This window comes from Mycteria americana, chromosome 4, assembly GCF_035582795.1.
Source record: "Mycteria americana isolate JAX WOST 10 ecotype Jacksonville Zoo and Gardens chromosome 4, USCA_MyAme_1.0, whole genome shotgun sequence".
NCBI lineage: Eukaryota > Metazoa > Chordata > Aves > Ciconiiformes > Ciconiidae > Mycteria > Mycteria americana.
The window spans coordinates 38,430,217-38,457,566 of NC_134368.1; the positions used below are offsets into that span (position 1 = coordinate 38,430,217).

Genomic DNA, 27,350 nt, shown 5'->3' on the forward strand with positions numbered 1-27,350 from the left:
TCTTCAGAGAAATCTGCAATTGCAAACCTGACTTTTTTCTGTTAAAAGTCTGACTTTTAAAATATCATCTAACAACATTACCAAAATTCTGGGGGGAAAAAAAGTAAGATCCTTATTTCTAAAACATATTCATTTCTATATCGATCATTAGCTTCAGCTACTTAAAATCTAGCCATTTGCATAATACTGTGCATTACGAGCAGGAATACAAAACTGTATAAAGTGGAAATAAAAAAGATGGAAAAAATGGTTGGAGAAAAGCATAAATCCAGATGTTAACTTTTGCACAGTGAGCGTAAAGAGCCACTTGATATCAAACTCACACATTAAAGACTGTGGCATTTCAGGTTAAGTGGGAGCATCTCACTGAGAAGTCTGAAATCAGCTACTCTCTATAGCAAAAGTGGTCACATTTCTGGAAATTCACGCCATCACTGGTACCAACATCTCCTTCATTTCTGCTTTTAATCCTCTTATAAGGATATTAAGGTATCCAGGAACATCTCAGTTCCCTGTAGCAGGACAAGTAGCCCAGCACCCAAAAGGTTAAGATTATCATGTACTGTTAAAACCACCTGAGATTGATACTTTTCTGTATCTTTATCTCCCATTGTCCTCTCTGCAACTGCAAATTCCCCCAATAACCACAGCAGGCATCAAGAGAAAAGTCTGCTGGTTTTTTTGATCAATTTTCATCCCTTCTAACAGCTTTCCTGCTGCAAGAGCGTAAGAGGGATCAGAAGCAGGCAGGATGTTAGTTTTCATCCCCAATTATAAAGGAACTAGACTTCTTATAAGCATTCATGTTTGTGTTTTTGCTGACCCTTCTACAGATGGCTGGAATATTCTAAGAACAGAAAAGAAGGGTTAAAGAAAATTCTGGATAATGATGGCTGTAATATGGATTAGAAGCGTAATTTTTGTTTTGTTTTGTTTTGAAAAACATACACTCTGCATAGCATTCTATTCCTTTAATGTGAAGACAGTAATATTAAAAAAGAAATACGACATGGTTATTTTAATTATGCAAAACTGTAATTGGCATTTATTGCGTAGGGCTTCAGAGGGATAGGAGCATGGGATGGAAAGCTGATTTTTTCATTAAATAGCTGCCCCAAGGCACATGCTGAACAAAGCACCTTTTCATGAGATATACCTGTCCCATGGAGACAACAACAAAGGGAATGAGGAAGGGGACGTATGAAGCCTGAACAAGGAGAGAATGATATGAAAAGAGTCCATTAGAAAAGAAATCAAAGGATAAAAGAGAAAGTAGGAAGTGGGATGGAATGGCATGGTATGGTCTAATAAAGGTTAAATGACTTAATCAATAAGAAAAAGAAGCCTTCAAAGCAGAAAGGGCAAAAAGAGGGAAAGGAGGAAATTAAAAGAGCACACTTAAAGGATGAGAAGGATTAAAACTAGGATGGAAGGGGGGGGGGGGGGGGGGGAGAAAAATGTCTCCAAAGAATGGGAAGGAAAAGGCAAAAAAATCATGTCCTTGCATACAGATCACTTCAGGGAGCAAAAGGCTCGTGCCCATTTGCGTCTGTTCTATCGTATATTTGACTATATGGCATTCCTCAGCACTTTTGACTGCTTAAGGAGCATTAAAAAGATGAGTCATCAGGGATGGAGGTAAGGGCAGAGGAGTCCAGGATGATCTCTACTTTCTCATCTACACTTACCTCTTTCCTGCTTTGCCTCAAGGTGGCTACCAGCAGTTAGGCTCAGAAGGAGCCCGGAAAAAACATCTCCCTGCTTATTTTTCCAAGATGAGGGGTGGTATCAGAAAATACTGTCTCCTAATCAGCTTCATACACTCCTAGTGGAATAGGAGATTCATGCCTGCTTCTCCATAACAGATCTGAACATTTGACAACACGAGAAGTTGATACAGGGTGGCGGATGAGCAGTCTCCATTATTCATTCACTTACTTTTCCACATGGGGGAACTGTGCCTGACATTCCACAGGAGTAATGCAGCAATGGAAACCATCATTCATACTATGGTAAACAATGAATACACCAAGAAAAAGGGATCTGATTTACTAGTGCCTTCTGTGGTTTCAAAATTAGAGGCTTTGATGCATCACCACTTGGCTTCACTCATATCTCATAGTCACTATTAACAGACAGATATGGCAAGGGCCAACTTCTTTCCCTCCAGAGATTCAGATAGCGTGGTGGAAACAGCACACCATTTTAGGATTATTAACCTACAAAGCAGCACCAGAGCTTTGCTCTTGGAGGCAGAAATCATGGCAAAGAAGCTGCCTGATACTTATATGTCAGCAGAAAGCATGTTTTTGAGTGGTGGAAATACTGGACCTGCTACTAATTTTCTCCCTTGCTACTCACCATCTCCCAAGGAACCAAACAGAACTAGAGCAGCACTGATGAGGCTGCAAAAGAGCACTGAATCCCGAGGTTCCCATACTTTGTAACTCTTAAGAGCTTTTCCCAAAGGCCTCCTGCAGATGCCATTGAATTGTTCAAGACTTTGTAACCACAGGAGTATACTTTTCACATTTCTTTAAGTACATTTTAAGTTCTGTTGTAATCATGGGAGTACAGTAACAGGAACCAGAAACATAAGCATACGGTAACTACAACTTAATTCTGCCAGATTTAAGCCTTTATTTGCATTTGTGTAAATTGAGAGTCACTAACCGCCATCACTAAGATGAAAGGTTAGTGCATTGATTATAGACTATTCAGTATTCACAATTTATTATTTCTGGATCAATGTCAGAGAAAAATTCTATACTACTAATCATACACAAAAAAAAGCTAAAAATCTTTTAATAATTCCCTTGATTTTCTTTCTGCCTTCAAATTTCTTGAACTTTTAGTGGAAGCAGCATCCTATCCATCACTCCAAAATACATATATAAATACCCGCTAGTATAAAATTCCAGGTGCAAAATTCATAGTCACTGTCTGCTCCTTTAAGATATGACAGAACAGATTAAATCTGGGGCAGAACACCACACAAGAACATCAACATTGCTAAAGCATGCATGAAGGATATGGAAGCTTCCCCAGCTTCCCTAGCACAGAACTAATACTACAGGGTACTTACTTCTAGAGACGTGTGGTTAAAATGCTTAAGTTTAAGCATTCTATTCTAAGCATTTTATTCTTTACTAGCTTGCATTTTAAGTCTCTTAAGGCATTTTCCAAACACAAAGGGGAAAAAAAATCTGGTCTGTTGTGGCCATGATCATAAAAAATTGTTATATGGTAGTGAAGCAAAGCTGCATCCAAAGTTCAAAACAGAATCAAAAGAACTTTCAGATAAATTTATTTAACGGAAATTTTGATCTGTCTGAGTATTACTAATGGTAAAGCAAATGGATAAACCTGGGCAGGCAGTACTGTTTTACTCAGCTGTTATTCTGCTGGCCTTTCTCTACAACACTAGCCATTTTAATGTCTAGCTAACAGTATAAATAACTGTAATAGGGGAGGGAAGAATTTCCCTTTCAGGCTCAAAACAATGCAAGTACACTGGTTGATTCCTTTGCCCTGCCCAGGAATGTCCCTCGGGGCCTCCTGTCCCAGAAGGATTGAAAATTAGTTTATTCTAGAGGGCTTTTTGGAAGCTAGAAAGGAGTTTTAAAAATTTTCTAACCCATCCTCCCCCTCTGCCTTCAGGTTTACTGGCTTGGGCACACAGTAGCCAGAATTCACTACAATTAGGGGAGACAACAAGGATTTTTAAATGGGAGACTAGATTAAAATAAGAAATAATCCAACTTGAGTGAGGAAGAGATCCATACGTGATGCTGTGGAGCATTCTGATGCCAATTATTTTGAGTTATTCATACAAAACTGTAAACAAACAGAAAAATATTCCATATTACAAGCCACTGATTAAAGGCCTTGAGGAAATAGATCAGGAAGGGCATCTGAAGAAAAATACTGCAGTGGATTTTGAGAACTATACATTACAGGGCATAAGTAACAACTTTATACTGTACCTCTTGAAAAATGCATCATAAAGACTTGAGAAAGAAGTATTATCTTTGAATTAGCCAGGTAAATATGCCAAAAATGATGCATACCTGGAGACACAAAAGATCTAAAGGACTTGGAAATTGAAGCTTACGAGGGACCAATTATTGTTTCTATTGGTGGATACTTTTTAGCTGAGCATTATTCTATATTCTGATGGCAAGAAGATTAAAATGGTGCCTCTTTCTAATTTTTCAGTACCAGTAAAAATTACTTTTAAGTTAATTAATGAAAAACAGATCTTTGGACACTCATACGTTCATAATCACAAGCAACTTCTTTACTAATATACTGCTGCTTTAAGAAACTGTATCTTTTAGCTTTTCCATTTTTATCACCCCCATCTAGAGTGCCTGCTGGCAAATCAGCAGCATCTCGGAAACAGGTGAAGAACATGAAGATACACAAGTGTGAATTTCATGAAGTCCGTTGCTCCCACTATGCTATACACTTTTGGCCAGTAAAACAACGTAAGTACTTAGCTCCAAAACCCCATGTTGTACATCTCATCCCAGTAGCAATTACAAGAGTCCAGCTGTAAAAACCTGATGGTGTTGCTGTGCAGATTCAAAGAATCAAAAGCGCAATTCATTAGAAGTGCTTCAGTTGGCTTCTGAAGCATTTTCGATGCTGGTCTACACAGAGAGAAGGGTGCAAGGTCACCCCTATCCTTGCCTTTTCACCGCTCAACAGGGGACAAGCTACCAGAAAGTAACCCAGAGACTCAAGAAATACCACAGACAGTATTTTAAGCCTTTTCTGAACACACTGTAGGACACCACTGAGGAGAAAGAAGGGAGCAAATGACAAAAAAACCTTGCAGCTTTTGGATTTAAGAATGAACAGAACAACAAGTCTCCTTACACCAACTACTAGCAACAAAATCAAGGGAAAGCTTTACCTTTCTTTGAAGCTTTCTGAATGAACTGAAAGATTCAAACAGCAGCAGCTGATATTTTGTACTCCATGAGAGCCAAGCCAGCATTCTGTATATTCAGCTATCATAACATATGTTTTTGTACAAATAAATTCCATTATATGTTGTTTGACTAGGTACTGCAGTGTTAAATTAAAGCTTTAAGAAATGCATGTAAAATAATATTTAAGAGAATATTTCACGTGGAGTCTCCAGGTTATGGCAATGATGGGATAAGTTTACTGCTGATTGCTGCAAAACAGAGTACGTATCAACGCAAAGATGAGTGGGACTGATGGCAGAATTTACAGTAACTGACTTCCTTTCAATTTGCAAGTACCCTGCACTTACAGTATTTCCAAACTGATGGGTTTTTTTTATGACAACAAAGTATCCTGTTACATAGACAGAACTGTTCTTTTACACTGTAACTTGCTGCTAACTGTTATGGGATTTATCTTCAGGAGAAGAATAGCAACAAAGAGGCAAATTAATTCAGTTTTCTGTAACTGTAGCAGGCATACTAGTGTAAACATACAGAATTCCCATGGAGAGAATATTTTTAGTCCTTTGTAATAAATGATCAGCAACTTAGCAGACAGAAACATCCTTACATTTTTTTTTTCCTCCTGGCTCAGAGAACGTATCTCATACCTCTGAATTCTAACGATTAAAATAATTCTACCAATTACTTTGCTACATTCCAGTATGCATAGTCAAGTATGTAATGCAATAAACTATGCCTGAATGGTCTGTTTACCCCACAGCAAGTTACAAGGAAAACTCTTTCCCCTTAAAGGACTTGTCTCTTTGGAGCGCGCAGGCTGGCAAAAAGCCAAGGGAAGCTGGTGCTTAAGCAACCAAGACTGAGCAGTGCCTGTGTGCATTGCAATCTCAGCCAACCGCAGTAAATGTTATTGGAGTTTTTGTGCTGTAAAATTGCTGCTTTCATGCCCACTGCATCTGACAATAGGAATCCTTGGCCTTGCATGAGAGAGGAAGGCTGATGTGCCTTCTAGTCAGATCTCTGCATCCTTAAAAAGTAGGGTTACTACTCCTGTGTACTCCTAATGGGTTTGTGACAAAAGAAATTCATGTCAATGCTATGTCCAGACACAGAAAGATACTAAATGGAGAAGCCTTTTGTGTATGAGGTATAAGAGCAGAGAAATTATGCTTTCAGTGCAGTCTTTAAGTTTTTAAAAACATTTATAATATTTAAAAAGATAAGGGATGTTAAATTAAAGGTGGGAAATGTTTAGCCTTTTACTTTTCAAAGCAACTTTGAGATAAGCTCTGTTTCCACAATCATCCAATGCACATCTATTTATTTTTTGCTTAGTGACTCAAGCGCAAAATCCTCAGTATTTCTCCTATGAAAGACTGCGACAAGCATCTGCCCACAAAATTTGTGAGAGTACTGTTTACTTCCAGCAAGCAGCATGTTTAAAGCACTAAAACATCGTCCTCCAACTTACAGCTAGCCAGAACAGAGTTCAAGTGGAAGCCAAAAGCCAATGAGACAAATCAGGTTTTTTATTTTTGTCAAATGCTCTATTTTTTTTTTCTGCAGCAACTTTTTCAACACTATAGAATAAAACGTGTTTGCAGCTGCATTACAATGACTTGACTCCTGTATTAACCCCCACTGGCAACTTCCATTTAATCCAACAGTAGCCTGGCTTTCCTCAGAAGTGCAGAATAAGGCCCTAGCATGGTATCAGCATTCAGCAGAACTAAGGAATAAATTAGGTATTTTATGTATTTGCACAGCTCTTTTTCCTCAACAGCAACTAAAGACTCAGTCCCAGCTGAAAGAAGAAACTTCTCCACAATCAATAGGGCTGGATAGTACATGGTATCCATAATAAATGTATACATTTTGTACCAAGCTGGCAGACATTTGGTGCTCTCCAAAGTACCACCTCCTTACAATGACCATGACTACATAAACTAATTTTAATTCAGCTAAAACAAACAGAAAATTAAATGACTGACCAAGCTTTCACAGCTGGGAAAAACACATGACTTTTTTTTTCCTTTAGAAAAACAAATCCCAAACAAGAGCAGCCTAAAGACTAAGAAACCACAAGATTTAAAAAAAAAAAAAAAAAAAAAAAAAATCAAGATTTTATCAAAACCTCAAAACCTTCAACTCATTCTGTGTTCCTGGAAGAAATTCTGCATTCTCAAAGCTATCGAGGCTTGGTGAGCGTAAGAGCTGATAAGAAGGGCTTGTAAAACTGTAAGTTCAGGATGTTGCCACTCAGTGATGAACAAATGGGAGCATGTGTAAGATCTTCAGTCCTCTTTTCCTAAATAAGGCGTTTAAAAATAGATTTTGTATTGTGGTACAGAGTTGAAAATATTAGACCTTTCCCTGAAATAAAATCATGAAAAATCATAAATAACAGAGTTTAATGTGATGATGTGAGACACTTGTGTCTGATCCTGACCTCACACAAGTTATTTGCTGTGTGCTTGCACACTGTTTGTAGCTCTGGAAGTCGGCCTAAGCAGTAACTGGGTAAAGTCCTCAGCTTTGTATTTTATATTGAAAATAAACTCTCTATGTGACTTTCCCTTTCTCTTTTTACCTTCTGTATTATAAATTAACTTCTACCATAAATTTGTTAGAGCCTACTTTTCCCCACAAGAGCAGTATATCCTCATTCCTGATTGTGACTTCAGGGTTCTTCCATTAACAAACTGCGACAGAATTTAAATTCAAGCTCCTTATCTTGCAATTAGGAATGTCTGTTCTGTAATCAAGCTAGTCAAAGGAAACGATGTGTGTGCAAGCACTGGCAAGCAGGGAAGAGATGCATTTTTGACTCTCATGTTCATCTATACTGCCAGGTATGTGTTTGTTCAGTTTAAGCGATCTGACATTTGGATGCAGCTTTCTTCCTTCGATAAAACTATATTCTGCTTTTATATTTCACCGTATTTCAAAATCAATTTATCTTCACAGATTTTCTTAACTCGCATAATTTTTTGTAATATGATTTTTGATGGGGAAGGGAGGAGGGGAGGAAATGTCTCTACATCAGATCATATCCGCAGTACGATACACAGTTGGCAGGTTGTCCCATCTGGCATGCATTCGAGTATAAGACGGATAATTTGTCACTCTGAATCCTTTGATTTGTGAAGAGGCCGAAATCATCTTTGGAAAGATATTTTGCAGCTAATGATACAGGAGGTGTGGGGGAGACTGTTCTTTGAAGGCTACAAAGGCCACAATCTGAGGAGAAATAATTGGTCTTGGCTCTTCTATTAAGTAACAGAGATCGAAAACTACAAAAATCTTTAAGAGAAAAACATGACTTAAAACAATCAGATATGAGAACTAATTGCCCACCACTTTGCAAAATTTGATTTTGGAGGGGTGAGGGTGAGATTGGGGAACTGTAATTTGCTCTTGGCAAACAGACTGAATGCTTAATTAAACTGAACAAATGTACATTTTTGTACATTAAGGGAACAATGTTGACAGAAGTTTGGCTTAAAAACCAAAGAAAGAGGATAAAAAGATGGATTCATAAAATTGAAATCAAACATCAAAAAGGGATCAAAAATAAACTGGCTAGCATTCAAGACAATTTTTAAGTTTTTAAAGCAACTATATTTGCCCCAAGCACGTGCAACAGATAAATTTGTCGATCTGTGCCTAAAGGGTACTGGCCTTCCTGCATTGTCTAATTTTTGACTGTAAGAGATTAAATGCTTCTGTAGCTACCGAGGAAGCCTGCAAGCACTGCTACACAGCAGTTGAAATATAACAGTCTCCGGCCTCAGAAAAAAGTCAGCATGTATTTTTATAGCATGAACTTATTCCATGTTTACAGAAAGCTTGTCAAATACCTCTATTCAGCATCACGGGCATTTTCAATTTATGGGTATCAAACATTTTTGCTTAGAAAACATTTCCATGACTATGCACATGCCCAGAAGACATTGGCAGTTTTCACTGAGAACAGGCAACCTTATTTTGTAATTTTGCAGGACATAAAATGGTCCAGCAAGTGGGAAGGGAAAATGTCTGTTTTGCAAACGATTTATTGTGGAAGGTGTGGACAATTTCAGAGTTAAGTCTGGGCTACAGGACAAATTGTAGTTTTCTGTTACATTTAAACAGACAATGCCTTGCAACGTACATGATGGTAATGAAACAGACTTACCACAGCTTAGTATGATAATCTCTGTTATAAACTACAAACTCATGTATACCTGATTTGAAATGTACACCGGTATTACTAAAAAAAGCTCCAGGAGGTTATCTCAGTCCACCTTCTCCTAAGCAAATGTAGGTTTGTTCTCAGCAGTATGACTGACGTTTTTATTTATTTTTAATTTAATGTTACAAAGTGACAGAGCTTCTGTCATTTCCCTTGGGATAGACTTAGATATTTTAATACAGTTCACTGTTAGATAGTTTTTCCTGATAATTTGCCTCATTTTTCCTTTTCTTATTTTCATCTTATTGCTTTTAATTGTATCTCTACATGGTATAAAACATACTCCAGCCCATCTTGGGTTATTGGTTTCCCTTTGTCAGCACTTAATTAGTGTTTAGGCTATGTACTGAGTCAAAGTTTTATTCTCTTACCTATTCCCATATATTAACACCTCTAACCTCCTAATTGTTTGCATCCAAATATATCTGAACAGTAGAATACATAGCAATAATTCTAGAAGTAGTAAAAGAATTTGACAGGAACTTTGAAAAAGCAAGAGGCCCAAATTAAAAACTTATATTCCATTGATGCTATGTCTATGATGCCCTCTTTGCTGATGTATTTGTATACCTAGCTCAAACTGTACTTTTTAGTCAGACCATGTTGCAGATTTATGTCTGATTAAAATTCTCCATCATCGTTTCTCCTCAGATTTTTCCTGAATATTCTGCATCTCAGACCAGCTTACATTTTTCAGTTCTAATTCCAGTTTATTAGTTTCTGGCCACACAATTAATGATCTTTCCTTGTCCTTTTCTATTAACATTTTGTCCCCAGTTGGCACTCAGAACTCTCACTATTTAGTATCATTAGGAAATTTTATTAGTGCCATTTTTACTCCTTCATCCATACAACTAATGATGATGTTAAATAAAATCAAGATTATAGCATATCCCCATGATGTTCTTCAACACAACTCCTCCTAGTTTGATCTATTATTCTTAATTTATTATCACAGGCTATTTCAAACCAAACACAGGTCTGAATTCATTTTTCAAGCAACACATCTTAGGACCAGTGTCAGACCTGAAGACAAATTGTATATACTGATACAACAATGACAAAACTTAATTTATCATGAATTATGAGATAAGACATAAAAAAATCTCATTAGACAATGTGTAAGACAACAATGAAAATAAGGCATGTAGATACCCACAGAGCTTCCAGGGAATTCGGATGGATTGCCAGTTCTGAGAATGATGGAGAGAAAAAAAAGCAAATTTACATTTCACCAAAAAAAGCCCAAACAGCTTTTAAGCATTCAATCTCATGCCATCGTGTTTGCGTTTCCTCCTCCCCTAGCACTTCTGCCCCTGCCTCCTTTTGTTCCCCAATAATCAGAACTAAACCACTGTCAATTGCATGGCAGGTGACAGCCTGGCTGCTAAGTTCTAGTTCAGTAACAGAAGCACTTTCCCTTCTGGAATAACTATGGCAAAGCAGGGATGGAATAAGGGCTGGGAAGTGTTTTGTAGGCACTAAAGCAGGACTGCCACAAAGTTACATGAGGTACTTCCAAGATGGTGGCTAGGACTGACTTAATTTGCTGTGGGTCTTTTCAATATTCACAGGTTATTTCCAACTTCCTCACAAGCCGGTGGGGTATGAAGGAGGAAATAACATTTCTTGCTCCCGCAGGAGCAAGTACAAGAGCTGCAAAGGAGGAAAAGATACCTTAAAGTCACTTGCCTCTTCCACTAACTTTTAACACAAATCCCTGTGTGTACTTCCATTCACACTTAAATTTCATGCTTCTAGTGGGAAGGAAAAGGCAGAAGTGGGGAGAAAAGGAAATGAAAGAATGCTTAGTTATGGTGGTTATACAGTAATTGAGATATCTAGGCAGAATAAAACATGATAGTTGGAGGGGAAGTCTGACTTGTAACAAAAAAAATCCTAATAAAATTCACACCTATGCTTTGCACATGTGTTGCATCTGGTCATTACTGCTGCCACTCTTGAGCATTTGGCCTATATTCTCTCAGGTGCTTATACAAAAGCAGAAGGTTCTGACTTTGGCGTGGTGACATTGTGGTATGATAAAATAGTAATCATTTCTGTATGACAGATACTTTTGTATAACCTCTCCCATCAAATTCTAATGAGTCATCATGAACTAAAGTCCTCAGATTATGTTTATAGGAGAATTATGCCACCGAACATTTGGTGTCTGTAGAGTGAGATGTCCTACAATGAGACCTCTGAATATGAAGAGTTCTTGTATGTTATCATTCAACCAGCCTTATTAGATTATTTTTTTCTCTTTCACAAATTAAAATTCAGGGTTGTGCTCTAGATTTCCAGTTTTTTTCTCTTTGCAGGAAAGCTTAGCCATTTTGAACTGAAAACCCCATCAATCTGCAACTCCCATGTGACTGGAACAAAACCTTGTTTATTATGCATCACCTGGCAGATCCTTGATCAAATCAATCCTGAAAAACATTTTCTATTATACTGAAATTTTTTTCAGATCTTCCCATCAGATGAACTATCATCACAAACTGTTATTAAGAAACATGAGAACCTTGTACAACTTAAATGTTCAAATACACTGTTACAAATGCTGCTGTGAAATACATCCTTCTCTATTTTGCATTTGATGGTTCTGCCATAATGTTTCCATTTTAGAGGGTAAAAATCCTCAAATCTGAATTTCTAATTCAGACTCTTGATCTCCATTGTCAGTAGTAAGCATTAACATTTAACTATATCTTTTTTCATAGTCTCTGCTTAACCTAAGAATTTAGTACTGTATTTTTCATTATAATACATGTCTGTGTTGAAAGATAAGCTACTACTAATTTCAATAAATTCCCCTCCAAATTCTGACTAATCTATAATTTTTGGTGGAAAAAGATTAGGAAGCTTATCAAGATGCTTAAATACAGACTTTACATGACTTCTATTGTTTATAAGCAGACTTTACTACATAAAGAAACACTCTCCACCTCGGTCACATCCAAGAGTCCTCCCCTCCCAGCTCCTAGTTCACTCTTGCTCTCGCTTAAACAACTGTTCCTCTTCCCTGCAGACATATTCAGATGCCCCTGTTTCTTATAAACCAGTTCCCTCTTCTTTCTAAAAACAATAAAACTAGTAAATTGTTCTGAAATCAGTGGCCAAATAGGCTGACTGCTGGAACAGAGTCAGTGTACTGAGCTGCATGGTGGAGAAGACAAACAACAGGTAGAATAAATTGGAGGAGCTATGTAAAGGAACACAGTTATGACTGATGGTCCGAAAATTTATCTCCTCCTGAATTTTACAACCTATTAACACACTGCTTTTAGAGAAATTAGATGATTCCTAGCAAACTGTCCACAACAGTCCTCCCTTGATCTGAATTTTTAAAGGTACTAGCAATACCTCCATGAAGACCTTTTCTTCTCATGTAGTAAGCATTTGATAACTGATTTTAGTAATTCTCATTTCTCTTTTAGCTAATTCCTCAAATGAAAGCTAATTCCCGTTGGTCAACAAAAAAAACCTAATCAAACCCAAAGGCTTAGATTAATATAATTCTAAATACATAATTAGATCTTTTAAATTTTGAGGGAGTTGATCAAATAAACTACATTGATCAAATGAACTCAGACTAAAGGAAAACAAACAGATGTTTGCATAGACTAAAGAGAGGGTAATTTAACTTGTTATTCACATAAAGTCAATATAACTGAAAACAGTTCAATAATATAATTATTTTTGGTCAGTACTTTTTTTATCCTAAATGCTTCAAAAGTCATGCCCCACCCCCTGCCTATACAAACACTGGACAAAGTAATCCAGAATATGGCACTGGAGTTTTGTACCCCTTAACATCAGATAGCATGGAAAGCTTCTTTTGCATCTGGATGAACTAAAAGACAACTGGTGAAAAAAAACCTTCCTCCTGTGAAAGTGCTACACATGCTGTATTACTTACCATTTTAGCTAAAGAAAATACAATACTCAAACAAGACTGTACCAAGGGCCACGATTAAATGATATTTACTTTCTAGGATAGATTTGGAGAGATCCATACACTGGTAAAAAGCCTACACAGCAATGCAGATGATCGAGTAGAAGAAAGTTGTAGCTAACTTAGAAATTATTAGCTTAATTATTTATTCTGCTCCTGCTTGTTTTACAAAGAACATTTTTTCCCCCATCAATAGGCCAACAGTATAAGATATGAGAAACCAACCATAAAGAAATCAAGCAGATATTCCAAGCAATATTCATATATGTGCTGGATGAAAGCATCCTTTCTTGAAATAATGCAAACCCTAATCCTGCAGCTGACTGCAGGGATGGAAGCCTGCTACCAGAACGCTTATGGTCTTCTCCTTGTCCAGCAGAAAAGCAAACAAACCCCACTTAAATTATGACAACCACAAATATAGTATCCGTGGTTAGCAAGTTGAAGCACTTCTAAAAACAAGTCTAATCTTGTGGAGACAGAGAAAGATCATTAGATGTATTATATGACTGCCAGCACTACTAGATTATGAGTGTATACATATCATTGATTTAATTCTTTTGATAGCAGGAAGCAGAAACTGCAAGCACTTCTATTGCACATATACACTGAAGGGGTGAATCTCAGACATCTGCAGATAGAGATGACAGGGGAGCACAGTGGGAAGAGAGAGGGGAGGGGAAAATGAACATGAACTTACAGAGTATGCCAGGTTTCCCTTCTGCTTAGCAAAAGTCTTACTAAGAACAACTTAACATACACCACAGTGATAACTTCTGTCCTGCTTCTTATCAAAACCCCCCTTATTTTGTCCTGCTAAAAGGCCAAGACTTGACTTGCCATGGGACCAGCTGAAATTATTTTGGCTAGTCTGGAGTGAAAGGGATTAAGGACCATTCCTCAAGGTTGGCAAACTCAGACTGGCAAGCAACTGCTGAAAATTTCAGAAGCAGCAAAATGCTAAAACCTAGAGGAATGATGAACTCTTATTAGCTTCCTAAGAGGCTAGGAGGTGTAAGGAGTTCATCCCAACTATCAAAAATTTTTACCAGCTTTCTCTTGCTTTTGCATTTTTCATTTGTAGAGGAAGGGCCGGTGGATACAGTAATCTAAATGTATTGACTTACCGAACTAAACCAGGCTACCTTTTGGATAATGCATATATTTTCTGACAGATTTCATATTCCCAGACATAAAGGAAAGGAGACAGCTTCATAACATACCCTGATTATGACAATGCATTACCATTTTTTTGGAGTTCTTCACAGATTAAATATTGAGCAAGCTGAACATGCAAAAATAAAGTTATCATTGTTAATTTTAAAGATCTTAATGCAAGCCCCTAACATGAAAAAAAAAAAAAATTCACATACACAACTGCTCTTAGCAGATTGGCCTTTTAGACACAACACCAAAGTTGCACTCAAAGCTAGGAAGACAAGCTCAAAGCTAGTATTTTTGCTCTGCAAAATAATTCTGTCCAGCCAATGTGCAATCTGTAGGAAAATATTTCTCCAAACTCCCTCTAGTGGTTCATCTGTAGGAGAGTCCTTTATAATCAAAAGACAGAAATGGTTCTTAGAAAATGAAGAGGCTTGTTCCAAGCTTCGCTGATCTACTGCAGAAGGGCTGTGAATTAAGAAATTATTCTTCCAGCCTGCCTACCCCAAGAAAATCTGTTCAATCACACAACAAAAATGGAACCCTGTGGCTATTATTTTTTTATGGGGAAAAAAAAAAAAAGTAAAAATGTGGTTTCTTATGGCATGATATATAAGTGGGCACTGGTGTTTCAAGCACATGTCACTCCTGTTGGTTACTCACACTGGTTGGGAGGACGAGAAACATGGAAACATACATCTCAGGAGCCACCGTTGCCTTGTCTCACCACACAGCTCCCTTCCTCTAGATCTCTCTCCTCAATCTAGAGTGCCCTATCCAGTAATGTACAAATCGCATTCTCCTGCCCCAGGGAAACTAAAGGAAGAGCTGGAACCTGCTGAACTTGATGAGGTAGTAAAAGAGAACTTTTCCATTATTCTGAAGCTAAACACCATGACAGTTTAACCAACTTCAGCCTACCCTTTAAAAAGTACAACCAAAGACTAGTCACTTGCTACAAATTACATTACATAATAAATCATTAATGGCTATTGCTTCATATAAGTATTGCATTTTAAAATAACTTAAATGAGCTTTTATATATGTTACTTTCTACTCTTGCTTATCCTACAGTAAAGTAGAAACATCATTTGCGACATTTAAAGGAAAATCAGTTTAAAATACAAAGTCATTTAGATATCTTTAATTTTTATTAGGCAATTTTGTAAGAGGATGGAAAATAAAAGGGTATTCAAACTATGGACAAAGTGTCCTCTTCTTACCATGACCTGGGACAGACACTGAAACAGTACCGGTCTGTACTAGATATGAGCTGGCAGTATAGTCCTCATCTGTATCAGAGTCCTGAACTGGCTGGCTGGCATTATTACTTAATAACCACCTCTGGTTGTCATGGAGATTGGGTGATGGAGGAGGGGAGTGTAAATGTTCAGTAACTGATGGACTAGATGAGGAGGATGGCATGGGAGGACCTATGAAAAAAAATAAAAAAAATTTAAAATATGGGTCAAGATATCACATGAACAACAAATCATTTATTTTTTGCATCACTGAAAGACTAGTAGTCTACTTCAAACAATAAAAAGAGATGGACAAAGAAAATACTACAATAGCATGTAATAAACTGGTTTAAGTGCTTTAGGAAACATAATGCCATGACTCGCTATTTCAATGGACGGTGTCTATCACTATCGGGAATTCCAATGTCTCTGCAACACAGAATGACAGAGGAACAGGTGCCAACTGAAATATTTGTTGTACAGCCATTTGGAAAATACAGTATTTTCTATTTTTCAAGCCTTTAAGCAGAACAAAAGTACTGAAATATACGGCCAAATATAGGGCTGCTTCTTTCAGTGGGAGACTCCTGTCTGGAATCTACTCATGGAAGAAAATAATACAGAGAGAAGCAAAGGAACAAGCTCACACATACAGAGAAACTCACAGCCCTAAATTCCTACCATCTGAATTATTCTGACAGGAATTTAAGTTTTTAGCAGTGTTTCTCAGACACATATACTATTTAAAACCTATTAAAATGTTTCACCTGTCAAACTTTTAAAACAACTGCACAAGTTGTTTTAAAACATGCGTACGCAATGACTACATCCCTTTTCTACATCTTGAAAGTATCATAAAGGCATCATGGAGGAAGATGGATTTCAGTAAAGCTTTAGTATATCATAACAATGCATTTAGTCCTTCAATGAAACAATAATTAAACCCAGTAAGCAGCAGAGAAAGAGTTACCTAATTCACCCTGTGAGGATATTGGTTCTTTATAGTATTTAGTCAGCAGAGATCTCACTCTGTGAGAGTAAGACTGCTGGACAACTTTTGAATAAAATATTACATTGCCTGTAGGTGGGGAATTGTACCAGAAAATGAAGCAGCTTTATTACACACTTTATGTTAAAAAAATTAGATTAACCTGCATGGATCCCACTCATAACTATGAAACTAAATTTAAATTAAAGGAAAAGAGGGGGTTTTTTTCATCATGTAATGATTTGTTTTTATGGTACTCAGTAGCACCAGTTATGCTGGAGAGGTGCAGCACCTCTCAATGTTATATTTAAGTTTAATACAATAAATCATATCGGCACCAATAGCTTGAATTACCTTCCCTCCATCTCCTTTGTACACTGCCAGAATCATGCTGATTTTTAATTTTTTTTTTTTCTTCCATATTCAGTTTATCCCATCACATAGTACCTTAAAGATCTCTAAAACACGTTGCTAAGTCCTAACCAATTGGTTTCCCTGGAAGAAAACCCGTGATAGCCTCACCACAAACGGTTTTCTTAGTTCTTTCACATGTCATTTACCTCTTCTGAAACTTGTAGTGAACAGCACAATATATATTATTACCAATTTTAAGACTCAGTTTTGGTTCTGGAAGGAAAGTGAGCACTTACTATTACTCAAGTTAACTCCTGTGTGAAACCCAAGGTTTATAGCCAGGGAAATAACAAGGATGGGAGAACGACATTTTACAGGGCTCAACTTGGGAATTTGGAAGTAGAGAGTGGGCACATTTTCAAGTTCAAGATAATGTGCAACCAGATTTTCTTGCTACACCTTGATTTTTTACATTGCTTGCTTCAGTAACCTGGATTTGTGGTTATTTCTTCATGGAATATTTAATGCATTATTTATGATGTACCCAAACCAATTTAGATAGCCATTATATTTAATTTTTTGAATAATTCCAATAAGAGTTAACAGTGGTTTTTTTCAAATACAAATTAGCTCTATGATTTCTATTTTTTTTTTAGCTTGGAACAATCTCCTCTACTTGCTTCAAACTTCTCTGACTTGAGAGGAGAGCTATAGTAATAAGTTCCAGATGTACACTGTCTGAAGCAAATCAGCATCTCAGTAATACCTATGGAGCTTATGCACAACACTGTTCTCAATATGCTTTCTCTCTTTCTCAATTAACACTCATTAACTTTCATATGCAGCAGAGCCTTGATTACACAAACTGTAATCATACAAAATATTCTGTTGCCTGAAAATGTGTCATGTCCGAGGTCCCTTAATTATTTTGTAAATTCCCTCATTTATCCACATTTATTAATTGTCTCAGTGCTACGTGGCTAGCTGACACTGCACTGCACTGATGAGTAGCCACCTGGAAATAGCATCACTTGGGTGCTCCGGCTTACCGAGTTTCTCAGTTCAGAAAACACCGTATGTCAGGTGCTGGCTGGAAGTGTGGGGCTATTAGCAAAGCTCCCACTACCACACTCAGTGGGGACAGATCTCTGCTACCACAAAAATCAGGTGATTAGGGCTGTAACACCACCAGGAAATTACGCAACTTTGGTGATTTGATTTTTATAAATAAACCCAGTGCTGGCAGGCAGGTCTTTCTTGTCTCAAAGTTACATGGTCTGCAGAGAAAAGGGAGCCCGTTATAATATGAGCCAATTCTTCACAAGAACCCTAGGCCAACCAGCTGGGACGCGTATTTCTGTACAACTTCATCCAGCACTGGCAGATTTCTGCAGTGAGCTCCTCTTTGATTCCAAGTGAAAAGACAGATAGCTATCTATACTGCCATTTATAGAATAAGCTACATGTTAGGAAAAAAAAATACTTAACACACTAGAAAGAGGGATTGTAAATGATGTGCATATTCCTCTCCAATTTTTTTTTTTACACGGAATGAAAGGCATTTAAAAATACCTGGTAATAGCTCTTATTGAAGTCTTAACAAACACATATATAAATCACAAAAATCATTAAGTATGACAAAAGGCAATTATATTGATTATAACACTTTTTCCATACAGTCTGGAGGCAGACGATGATGCAAAGAATATTTCATTCTAAGGAAAACCAAAAAAATCCAAACATTGATTCCCCCCCCCGCCTTGTTCTGCTTCTTTTGGTATACATCTAGCAAAAGTTTCTGTTGTTTTGCTTTGACTTTCTTGCCCATACTTTAAGAAAGCAGATGTTCTTGTTTTTACTATGTGACTTTGATATAAGATAGTAAGCTATTTTTCATGAGAAAGTATACCGGGCTTAAGAGTACTTAAATCTCATCTTCTGGGCTAGTTATGAGGACAAACACACTTTAATTTGTTGGAATTTTCATAATCGAAAATACATGACTTTCAATTATCTTCACGTACTTCTGAAAAAATTATCTCACATGAAAATGCAAAAAAAGATTTGCAGCAAATATAAGCAAACTCCAGCGGGAACAGACTCAATATAGCAATATGTGAAGATCTGAATAAATTTGCTAAGGAAATAATATGAGTCCCCAAAGAAAGTAAAACCCAAAGAAAATTGGTTGTAAGAAGAACATTAAAAAAGAAACACACCTGAGCTAATAATGGATACATTAAATACGTATGTACAAGGTAATTATGTTAAAAAAATTGTACTGTTCTGTGCAAAGATCAATGCTGATCTAAAAGATGGTATAAAAGTTGAAAGCAGAACTGATGTCACATATGGAAAAGTTGAAAGAGACAAGTATGATATAAGTGCAACCCATAAAAAGACAGCAAATAAACAATGGGGAAGACTGCCATCAACGGACTGGTAGTAATGGGAGGCATAGGGATGTGTGGGACTTTCGATATTAAGTATATTAAGGCTTAAGTCTAAGGCTGAGCCTCTGGCAATTGCTGCTGCCTAACTCTGTGGGTATGAGAGCAGGGGAGCGAGGGGGGCTACGCAGAGCATGGGAAGGGATGGGAGAGCAGCGGGCAGAGCTGTGCCTTCAACCCCAGAGCCTCAGGAACACTTCCACCTGGCCACAACCCACAGCTTACAGTCGTGTACAGGTCAGCTACACCCTTTCCCTTAAAAAAAAGCCATTAGCAGCACTTAAGCTTATTTATATCATGTTATGAAGGACAAATCCAACAACTGCTCAGCTTTCATCTTTTATCTGTGATCACATGGTAAAGAAGCACTTTGCTTCAACATCAATGGGTGCGCAGATGAATTACACACTGCATCTTCACTAGATGTATTTTAGAGAAAATAGTATTGGACACTTTTGGAACATGGCATTTAGGAGAAAAGTAGGATGGAAAAGAAGCAGTAGTAATGATCTCCTGCTGTTGCAGGGTGGGCGGGCTGGAATAGATGACCCAGAAAGTCTCTGCAGAGCCCTAAAATACACAGGCACTTATGAAAACTTCCCAACAGATTCAAACTCTTAAAACAGAGACAGTTTGCTGGCAATATGATACCAACAAGAAAGGAAAAACCTTGTTTATTTTCTTTCGTAATTATCAATCTACACATTCTTAAGATCATGCTTTAATTCAGGAAAGTCTTTGTTGCTTCATGAATTTCTTTAACGCTGAACTTCTGTTCATATATCTAGATTAGTTCTCAAAACCTGGCATTATCAATTCACTTTGCACAAGATGTATTGCAAGTTACATACTTTGCAAAAGTAATTTCACTATAAAAATTTGAAGGGCCATTATTTTCATCTCAATCAGGATGCATAAATCCTACACCTAACTCTTCCACACAACTTCTGATGGCTGCTTAAGGCAATACAAGAATAGACAGCTCTGTTTAGGCTATGGCAGAACAGTGCATTTTTCCTTTCACAGTCTTGGCAGCCCTTGTCACTGAGACTGAAGAAAAAAAAGCCTCTCTCTGCATCTCAAAGGCAGAGGGGGAGAGTCTTATTTTGAAGTTAGTGGTAAAGAGTACTTACTGACTTCAATGTCAGTAAGAAAATGCTATTAAATTACAAATTGCAAGGTAGATATCTCTGTTCTTTACTTAAATTAATGGGATTTTTGCTGGTGACTTCATGGAAATGAAGATTTCATGTTATTTTAAATGGCACTATTATGTCATATAAACCCAAAACCATACCACATACTGTGGAAAAATATGTTATACATATAATGGCTTACTAACAGTAGCTATATATATCCATTTTGTACTTTGCTCCTCACAACAGGAGAAGACAGGTTGTTTTTTTTTTTTTTAATAGAACAGTTAATGGGATCTTTTAAAACTGAGATCAGACAGGCAGTGGTTTGTGAAGGTCAGAAATAACGTGTCTTCTGGCTAAATTAATTAGAAACCAAAACACTTTCAAACAGGCAGAAGGACACTTACAGCCCTTCTGAATCAAGCTGAGAGGAATCTTTGCAATCTGTTCTAGGACTTCCCAGTGTGCTGAAAGCTGTAACACACTCTTGTTAAATAGGGCACCTACACCCTCCTAACAAGTTTACTGATCGCATCCCAAAGTTTCAATTTCCAATATATCACATATAGATTGACCAAAAAAAGCCCCCTAAAAAAGCCCAAACTCCACACCTGGTATGTACAACCCTAAGCAACTTTATTTTGGACCTCTTGATCACTGTGTATAATACAGTAAGTTAGTAATAAGTGAGTTTTAATTGTGAACCCATTTTTTATTATGGACTCCCTGTATGCTCTCCAACCTGTATGACTTGGCATTGGCATTTATCTCTCTGCTGGATACTGCAGCCTTCTGCAGTCAACCTGCAGTGACAGTTATCTCTTAATTAAAACTCTACATGCAAATAGAACTACTGAAAAGTGTTGTGGCATAGCACACAAAGAATGATTATTTATAACCAAAACTATTCTTTTTTTCTACTTATACCAGAGTCAACCATTGTAGCTACTGTGAAGATCTCCCCCAGGAAATACAGGCATAGACGGTCTTTCAAATATATACACATGCACATATACACATATATAAATAAGACCGTATAAATCCACCTATAGTGAAAAACACTCCAGTGAGAACTACATGCCAAGAATTCTTTTAAAAATAAATGCTTTCAAACGGATAAAAATGATGCTTGCAATCTACTGTGGGTTTTCCATTTAATTGTTTTTGTTTTGCTTTGTTTGTACACATAACAGATAACGACCCTTTCACCCCTGTACTGGGAAGTGTTATTTTCCAAGTTTCAAATCCCTCTGAGTGCTGATGAACTGTGACTACATCTCAGATGCAAATCTTAAATACAAATGACATCTACCTTTCCTAGATTTTCTTGAAAAGTTATTACTTCTAAACAAAACAGATGCATTATCTTGACATGTATTTCAACTCTCCAAGTTGCAACTGCTTCTGTAGATTGTGAGAGCTGAAACTTTACAAGACTATAATCAGAGGACAGTGATTTGAAAACAGAAGTAATCCATTAGAAAGCAAGAGAAATGCTGGCCTCAAATATTTTAATTTTTTTTTTTTTCTACTTGGAAGCGTAGTATAATAATCACAGTCTGTAATATAAAGCTTGTAATTGTCTTCTGAAAAAGAGAAAGATTTCTTAAGAAAAATGGTTATGCATTAGAACTGACACTCATTTCTGAAGCAAACACTTTGTGTTTTGAGGCATTTTGGTGGTTTTGGAAATTTAACAGCTGCTGCTCAGCAGATTGCTAAATGAAAAGGAGTGCCCTGTTCTTACAGGGGTCAGACTGCATGATCACAACGGCTCCTTCTTCAATCCTGAGTTCAGGCAGTGTTCATCTTCGCTTTAAATGGGGGTTTTGTCTGTAACGAAATTGCAGAATCTGAGCCTTAACTGACAGATTATCCTAACCGAAGTGCATTGCTCTCACTACCTTTTTTAATTTTTTTAAAATTATTATTATTATTATTTTCAAAAGGAATTGCCTTATAACATAAGAGCCAGGTGCAGAGCAAAGGTCCACTCAGGCAGAAAGTTCATGAGCTGAACTAAAAACTCAAGCATCTCTAGCATCCAGGTTTTATTTTTAGGAGCTCTTCTGCTCAACTCCACTGAACTTTCCACTTTATTTCCCCTAATATTAATCAAAAGTGGGCACGCAAAATGTTGGAAGGGGAACAGAGAGCTATTTCCAGAAGACTGAAAATCCTCATTCCACTCAGAAAAATAATTTTAAGTGATAGGTCTCTGTATTTTTAGAAAAAGATGCCTAATTCTTTTTTTTTTTTTTTTTTGGGGTGGGGGTTTTTGGACAGAAGCAAGCTGATGAAATCAACACCAGATTGCAGAATGTTTCGATTAACTCATATCTCCACTTGAGACGTAAAAGTTCTCACACGAAAATGTCACCTCTCCATTTAGAGCATCTGCTGGGATTCAAGCTCCTCTGCCTTGTCATGAGAGCCTCATCCAGCACAGCCAGGGCAGGGAGACACCAGCGCAGCCACCAACTCAGCCGTACAAGTCGCATGCTCCAGTTTTGCCCAAGCCATTACCACTTGCAACCAACTCGCAAGCCCTGGCAGCAAGCACACGGCAGCTGGAGTGTCGCAGCCAGGAGGTCTTCAAGGGCACACAGCGCTCAGACTGTGCAGGCAGGGGAGCTCCTGGGGTCCCCATCTGGACCCTGCATGGCTCAGCCACAGACCTGGCCCCTTCCTACCACAGCCACCGACCTGGTGCCTGGTCAAATCCAGCCAAATTACAGAGGTGCACGGTCTGTCTACACGCAGGCACGTATACGCAGCTGGGTACCGATGCAATGCGAAAGGCACCCGTTTGTGGCTAACAACTTCTGCCTCAGTCACCGCCCTGCACTGCTGCACTCGTCGGCCTGGGCTTACTGCTCCACTGACCACTACGTGGGGGTGGGAGAGGGCTGGAGAGGTCTCTTGAGTGGAGGGGATGTGCAGCCAGTCGTTCTCTCTACTCCCTATTCACCAAATCATGTGCAAAATAAACAACTAAGCATCACACAGTGCTGTAGACAGAACCCAGCCCTTCTCAAAAACCTGGCAGGATTTTCATGTTAAAAAACCTCAAACTACAAACCCACCACAGACACAAGCAAAAACCAGGAAAAAACCACAACAATGGTGGGGTTTTTTTTGCATTTCCAGAAATGGAACTGAGCATCAAAAACGGAGCTGCTGGCATATACTATAATTGGTGTACAGAGGATAGCTGCTCTCAGTCTCCATGAGTCTTATATTCAGTCAGCAATGAGGCTGAAGAGTTTACTGCGTTTCCACTCTGTCCTGACCTTTGTAAAAGACTGTAATTTTTCTGGATGCTGATATTCTTTTGGATGGCAATTCATAAATAGTAACTGCCTAAAAAAGTAACCTTTGAAGAAATGCTTCTTTATTCTTCCTATCCGTGACTTTTTATTATTAGAGGTGAAATGGATTGAGCCACGTCACATCTCGTTTATCATTCCTCCAGCATGACTCTCTAGTAGCCTACGTACTTTGTATTTTCAGTGTTGCTTTGGGCTAAATTAGGGGGGGGCAGAAAAAGTCTTTTAGGAATAGGACAGGAAATGCATCTTGAAGAGCACAAGAGGACTTGGGGGTTTTTTTGGAAGGGAGTGGGGGAGAGGCTTTTTACAGAGAAAATAAATCTTCCGAGAATGACTCACAAATCATCCAGTTTTCAGAATCAGGTAATTTCCCACCCTCATTCCTCCCACCCCAGTAAGAAGTAATCGAAAGAGGAATCAAAATAAATACTAATTAACTAAATTTGGTTTTCTTAATTCTACCAGGCCCTCCATGAGAAAAGCAGTCAAAGCAATAGTAGGGATGCCAGTTTTGCCTACTTTTGCTACCAGTGTGGCTGCTGCCTTGCAGTGCGTTATAAAGGGAACCATATCTTTGAAGCAAAGCATCCAGAGAAGCTCTTAATGACATCAGACTGACTATGCCTGCAGACCACAGAATATGACTTGTTTTCTTAGAAGGGAATGTGGCAATTTAAAGAGATTTTCATTGAAGCTAACAAAGACCAACAAACTGCTGAAAAAGTTCTATAGGAAAAGTTCTATAAAGCTCATCTATAAAAATAATATCTTAGTTCTCAGTATTCAAACTAGTTACTTCTTTTAGTGTGGTTATTTATATCCCTGTTAGCTACATTCTTTGGACCATTACCTGTTTCAAAGGATCATGGCTTTGGCATAGCAGAGGAGAAGAGGGATGAGATGACTGTTGCCATCCTCACCAGCTCCTGATGGAAAGCTGCCCCAGGGACTGGCACATGCCCTGCCATGAGCTCCACATGCCTCCTGGCACGGCCCCGTGAGGACCAGCACGCTGTCGGGCAGCCACGGGCAGTGCTACTGCCAAAGCCTTCCATATGAAAGAAAACATCGTGCTGCTACACCCTGTCTTTTCCCAATAAAATAAAGTAAACCAATAAAACTGCCCACAAAACTAAGGAACCGCACGATGCTTACAAAAGCTTAAGTTTAGCAGCAAGAAAGGAGGAAGCAGTCCTGCCAACAAAACATCAAACTTGTCTAACCAGCGAAGAAGTCTTGAACTTCATAGGGTTTGTACGCCTGAAGGTAACACAACTGAGTAGGTATTTCTGTTAGCTCTTCCTTGCTCCATTTTCACTTTCAAGTTTCATTCCTTGTTGGGGCTTTTTTTCTGCTATATTAAATGTAACTCCTTAACAAAGGAATTTTGGGGAGGGGAGGAATTATAGAATTACCAGAAAATTATCAACTGTTGTCTCACACAGTACACTCTCACAAGCAACAGGACATTTACTGGACATTGATGTCTCATTACATCTAGTATGTAATTTATTTCTCTGCTGGAACAGAACTTATCAGCTTTGCCCATGTGGAGAAAATGTTTCTACCTTAGAAACAAATAGACTACCACAGGCAGGAAGCTGGAAAGCTTAAATGAAAACCCGCCGCATGATCACCACAGTTAGCTCGCTACCAAAGCCGCTAAGGCAGCGGTGTTGAAATGGGCCAGAGGTGGCATTTTAGGGCCAGATTTTTGACAAAGCCTAGTCTTGTTGAGGGATGACTCAGAAAACTGAGAACAATAAAAACTGTTGGGTACTGAGAATGCAGAGAAAGCTGGACTCTTTATTTAGGTGTCTCTGGAAATTCAGCATTAAACAAAACCTCCACATCAACAAAAACCCTTATTTTTGCCTGAATATACAAACAACAATGTTTATCTGGTGAGAAAATATATACAGTATTTGTAAAGCACTACTAAGTTGCACATTTTTAGTCACTCTCTTCCACTGTAAGAAATTATTGCAATCTAAAATAAAATATATTTTGACTAGTTATATAAATCCCCTAGCTTTTAATTTTTTAACATTTTATCTGTGTTTATACTTGGCAGGACTGCATTGTGCTCTAGCTTTATGTAGAATTTAAACCCATAAATTTCAAATACGGTTAGTTAACCATTCAAGTTCAGAAGAACACATACTTAACATTTCTTAAAAAAAATACACAAACCTCTCACATTAGCTTAGGTAGGTCAGAAAAAGCTGAATGGAGGTAAAAAAATCCCTTTGGCCTCAGACTAAACGTGGAAAATTTCAGTCCAAAAGTGCTTTTATAAAGTTGTGAGCTAATGAACAAAAGGAGGTTCTAATAAAGTTTCATGAAATGTTAGCTATAAAATCCAGTAGTAATAACGTAATCTTTATTTCTTTGCCAATTTGACCACTTCAGAATAGTAAAAAACAAAGTAAAGTAAACTACACTGGTTACTTCTAAGAGGTTTTATCTCAATGAAAATAGAAAAGGCCCAAAAGACTGGGCCAAAATACATATAAGGAAAATTCCATAATAGAGAAAATACTTGTTTACGCCTGACTGGAGCCAAGGGTAACAAACCCTCTTTACCAAGCTGCTTCCAGAATCCTTGGGCCTTTGTCCAAGGACATGGGAAGTGCCAACTGGGCCATCCAAATCTGCCGACAGACAGAGGTTATCCATCTCTTTGAAAAGAAATGAAAGGAAATTCTCATCTGAGTGCTTTGCAAACTCTGAAACAACTGCTCTTCCATCTAAATGGTAGGATCACCAGCAGAAGCTGTATAAGCCTGAGTTCCTGAAAAATTATTAATGTCGAAGCACTATACTTTCAACAGGCACCTCTCAGCACCTGTAAAACCTACCAGATAAAAGCCAAGTACTACACAGAAAGCATTTAAAGGCATCGGTGTGGAAGCCCTGCCCTGTAAAAATAAAATTCCCCATATACTTTATTGCACATGCTTTCCAAGATTATCTGCTCCCTCACATCAACCTCCATAAATCTCCACTGCCAAAACATCTACTAAAGCACTTACTGATAAGAAAAGACATGAACAAATTTCTTATTTGACTGCTTTTTTACCCTCTGGAAAAGACACTTTCTAACAGGTTCTTGGCCAAGATTACATTTGTATTCACACAATGCTCCTTTTATAAAAAGCAGTAATGCAACCAATTATGAGAGCGGCCCCTGAAAAAGCCAACTAATGGCTTGACTTTGTCCACATTCATGTAAGCACAAAGTAACTAATTTTGTATGATGCTCGATAATGCAGCACTATGTAAGGAAAAGATTACGCAGAAACACTTACAAGCTAAACATATTCATTCTGAAAGGATGAGACCATATAAAATGCAATTTATAAGCACAGAGAAAAAGAGAAACACAGAATTGAAACCAAGTTTACCCACATTTCATTCCTTTTGTACTTTGGCATGTTTATGCCTAACATGCATGCAGTTTTCTGATGCAGTTGCTGTTATTACATGGTACTTGATTTAGCCTCCTACACTCTAAATGCCATGGTATCTACACGAAGAGATAAAG

At 37.8% G+C, this 27,350-nt stretch overlaps 1 protein-coding gene across 20 annotated transcripts in view; it reads right to left on the minus strand.

Annotated features, from left to right (window-relative positions):
- TENM3 (teneurin transmembrane protein 3) overlaps positions 1-27,350 on the minus strand; it is a 502,889-nt gene that overhangs the window by 165,808 nt on the left and 309,731 nt on the right. For 13 of the 20 annotated variants that reach the window (XM_075500260.1, XM_075500266.1, XM_075500264.1 and 10 more), the window contains one exon: positions 15,523-15,732. The exons of the other annotated variants lie outside the window; for them this stretch is intronic. In XM_075500260.1, coding sequence (XP_075356375.1) covers positions 15,523-15,732 — 210 coding nt within the window. The remainder of the gene's footprint in view (positions 1-15,522; positions 15,733-27,350) is intronic. 20 annotated transcript variants of the gene reach the window in all.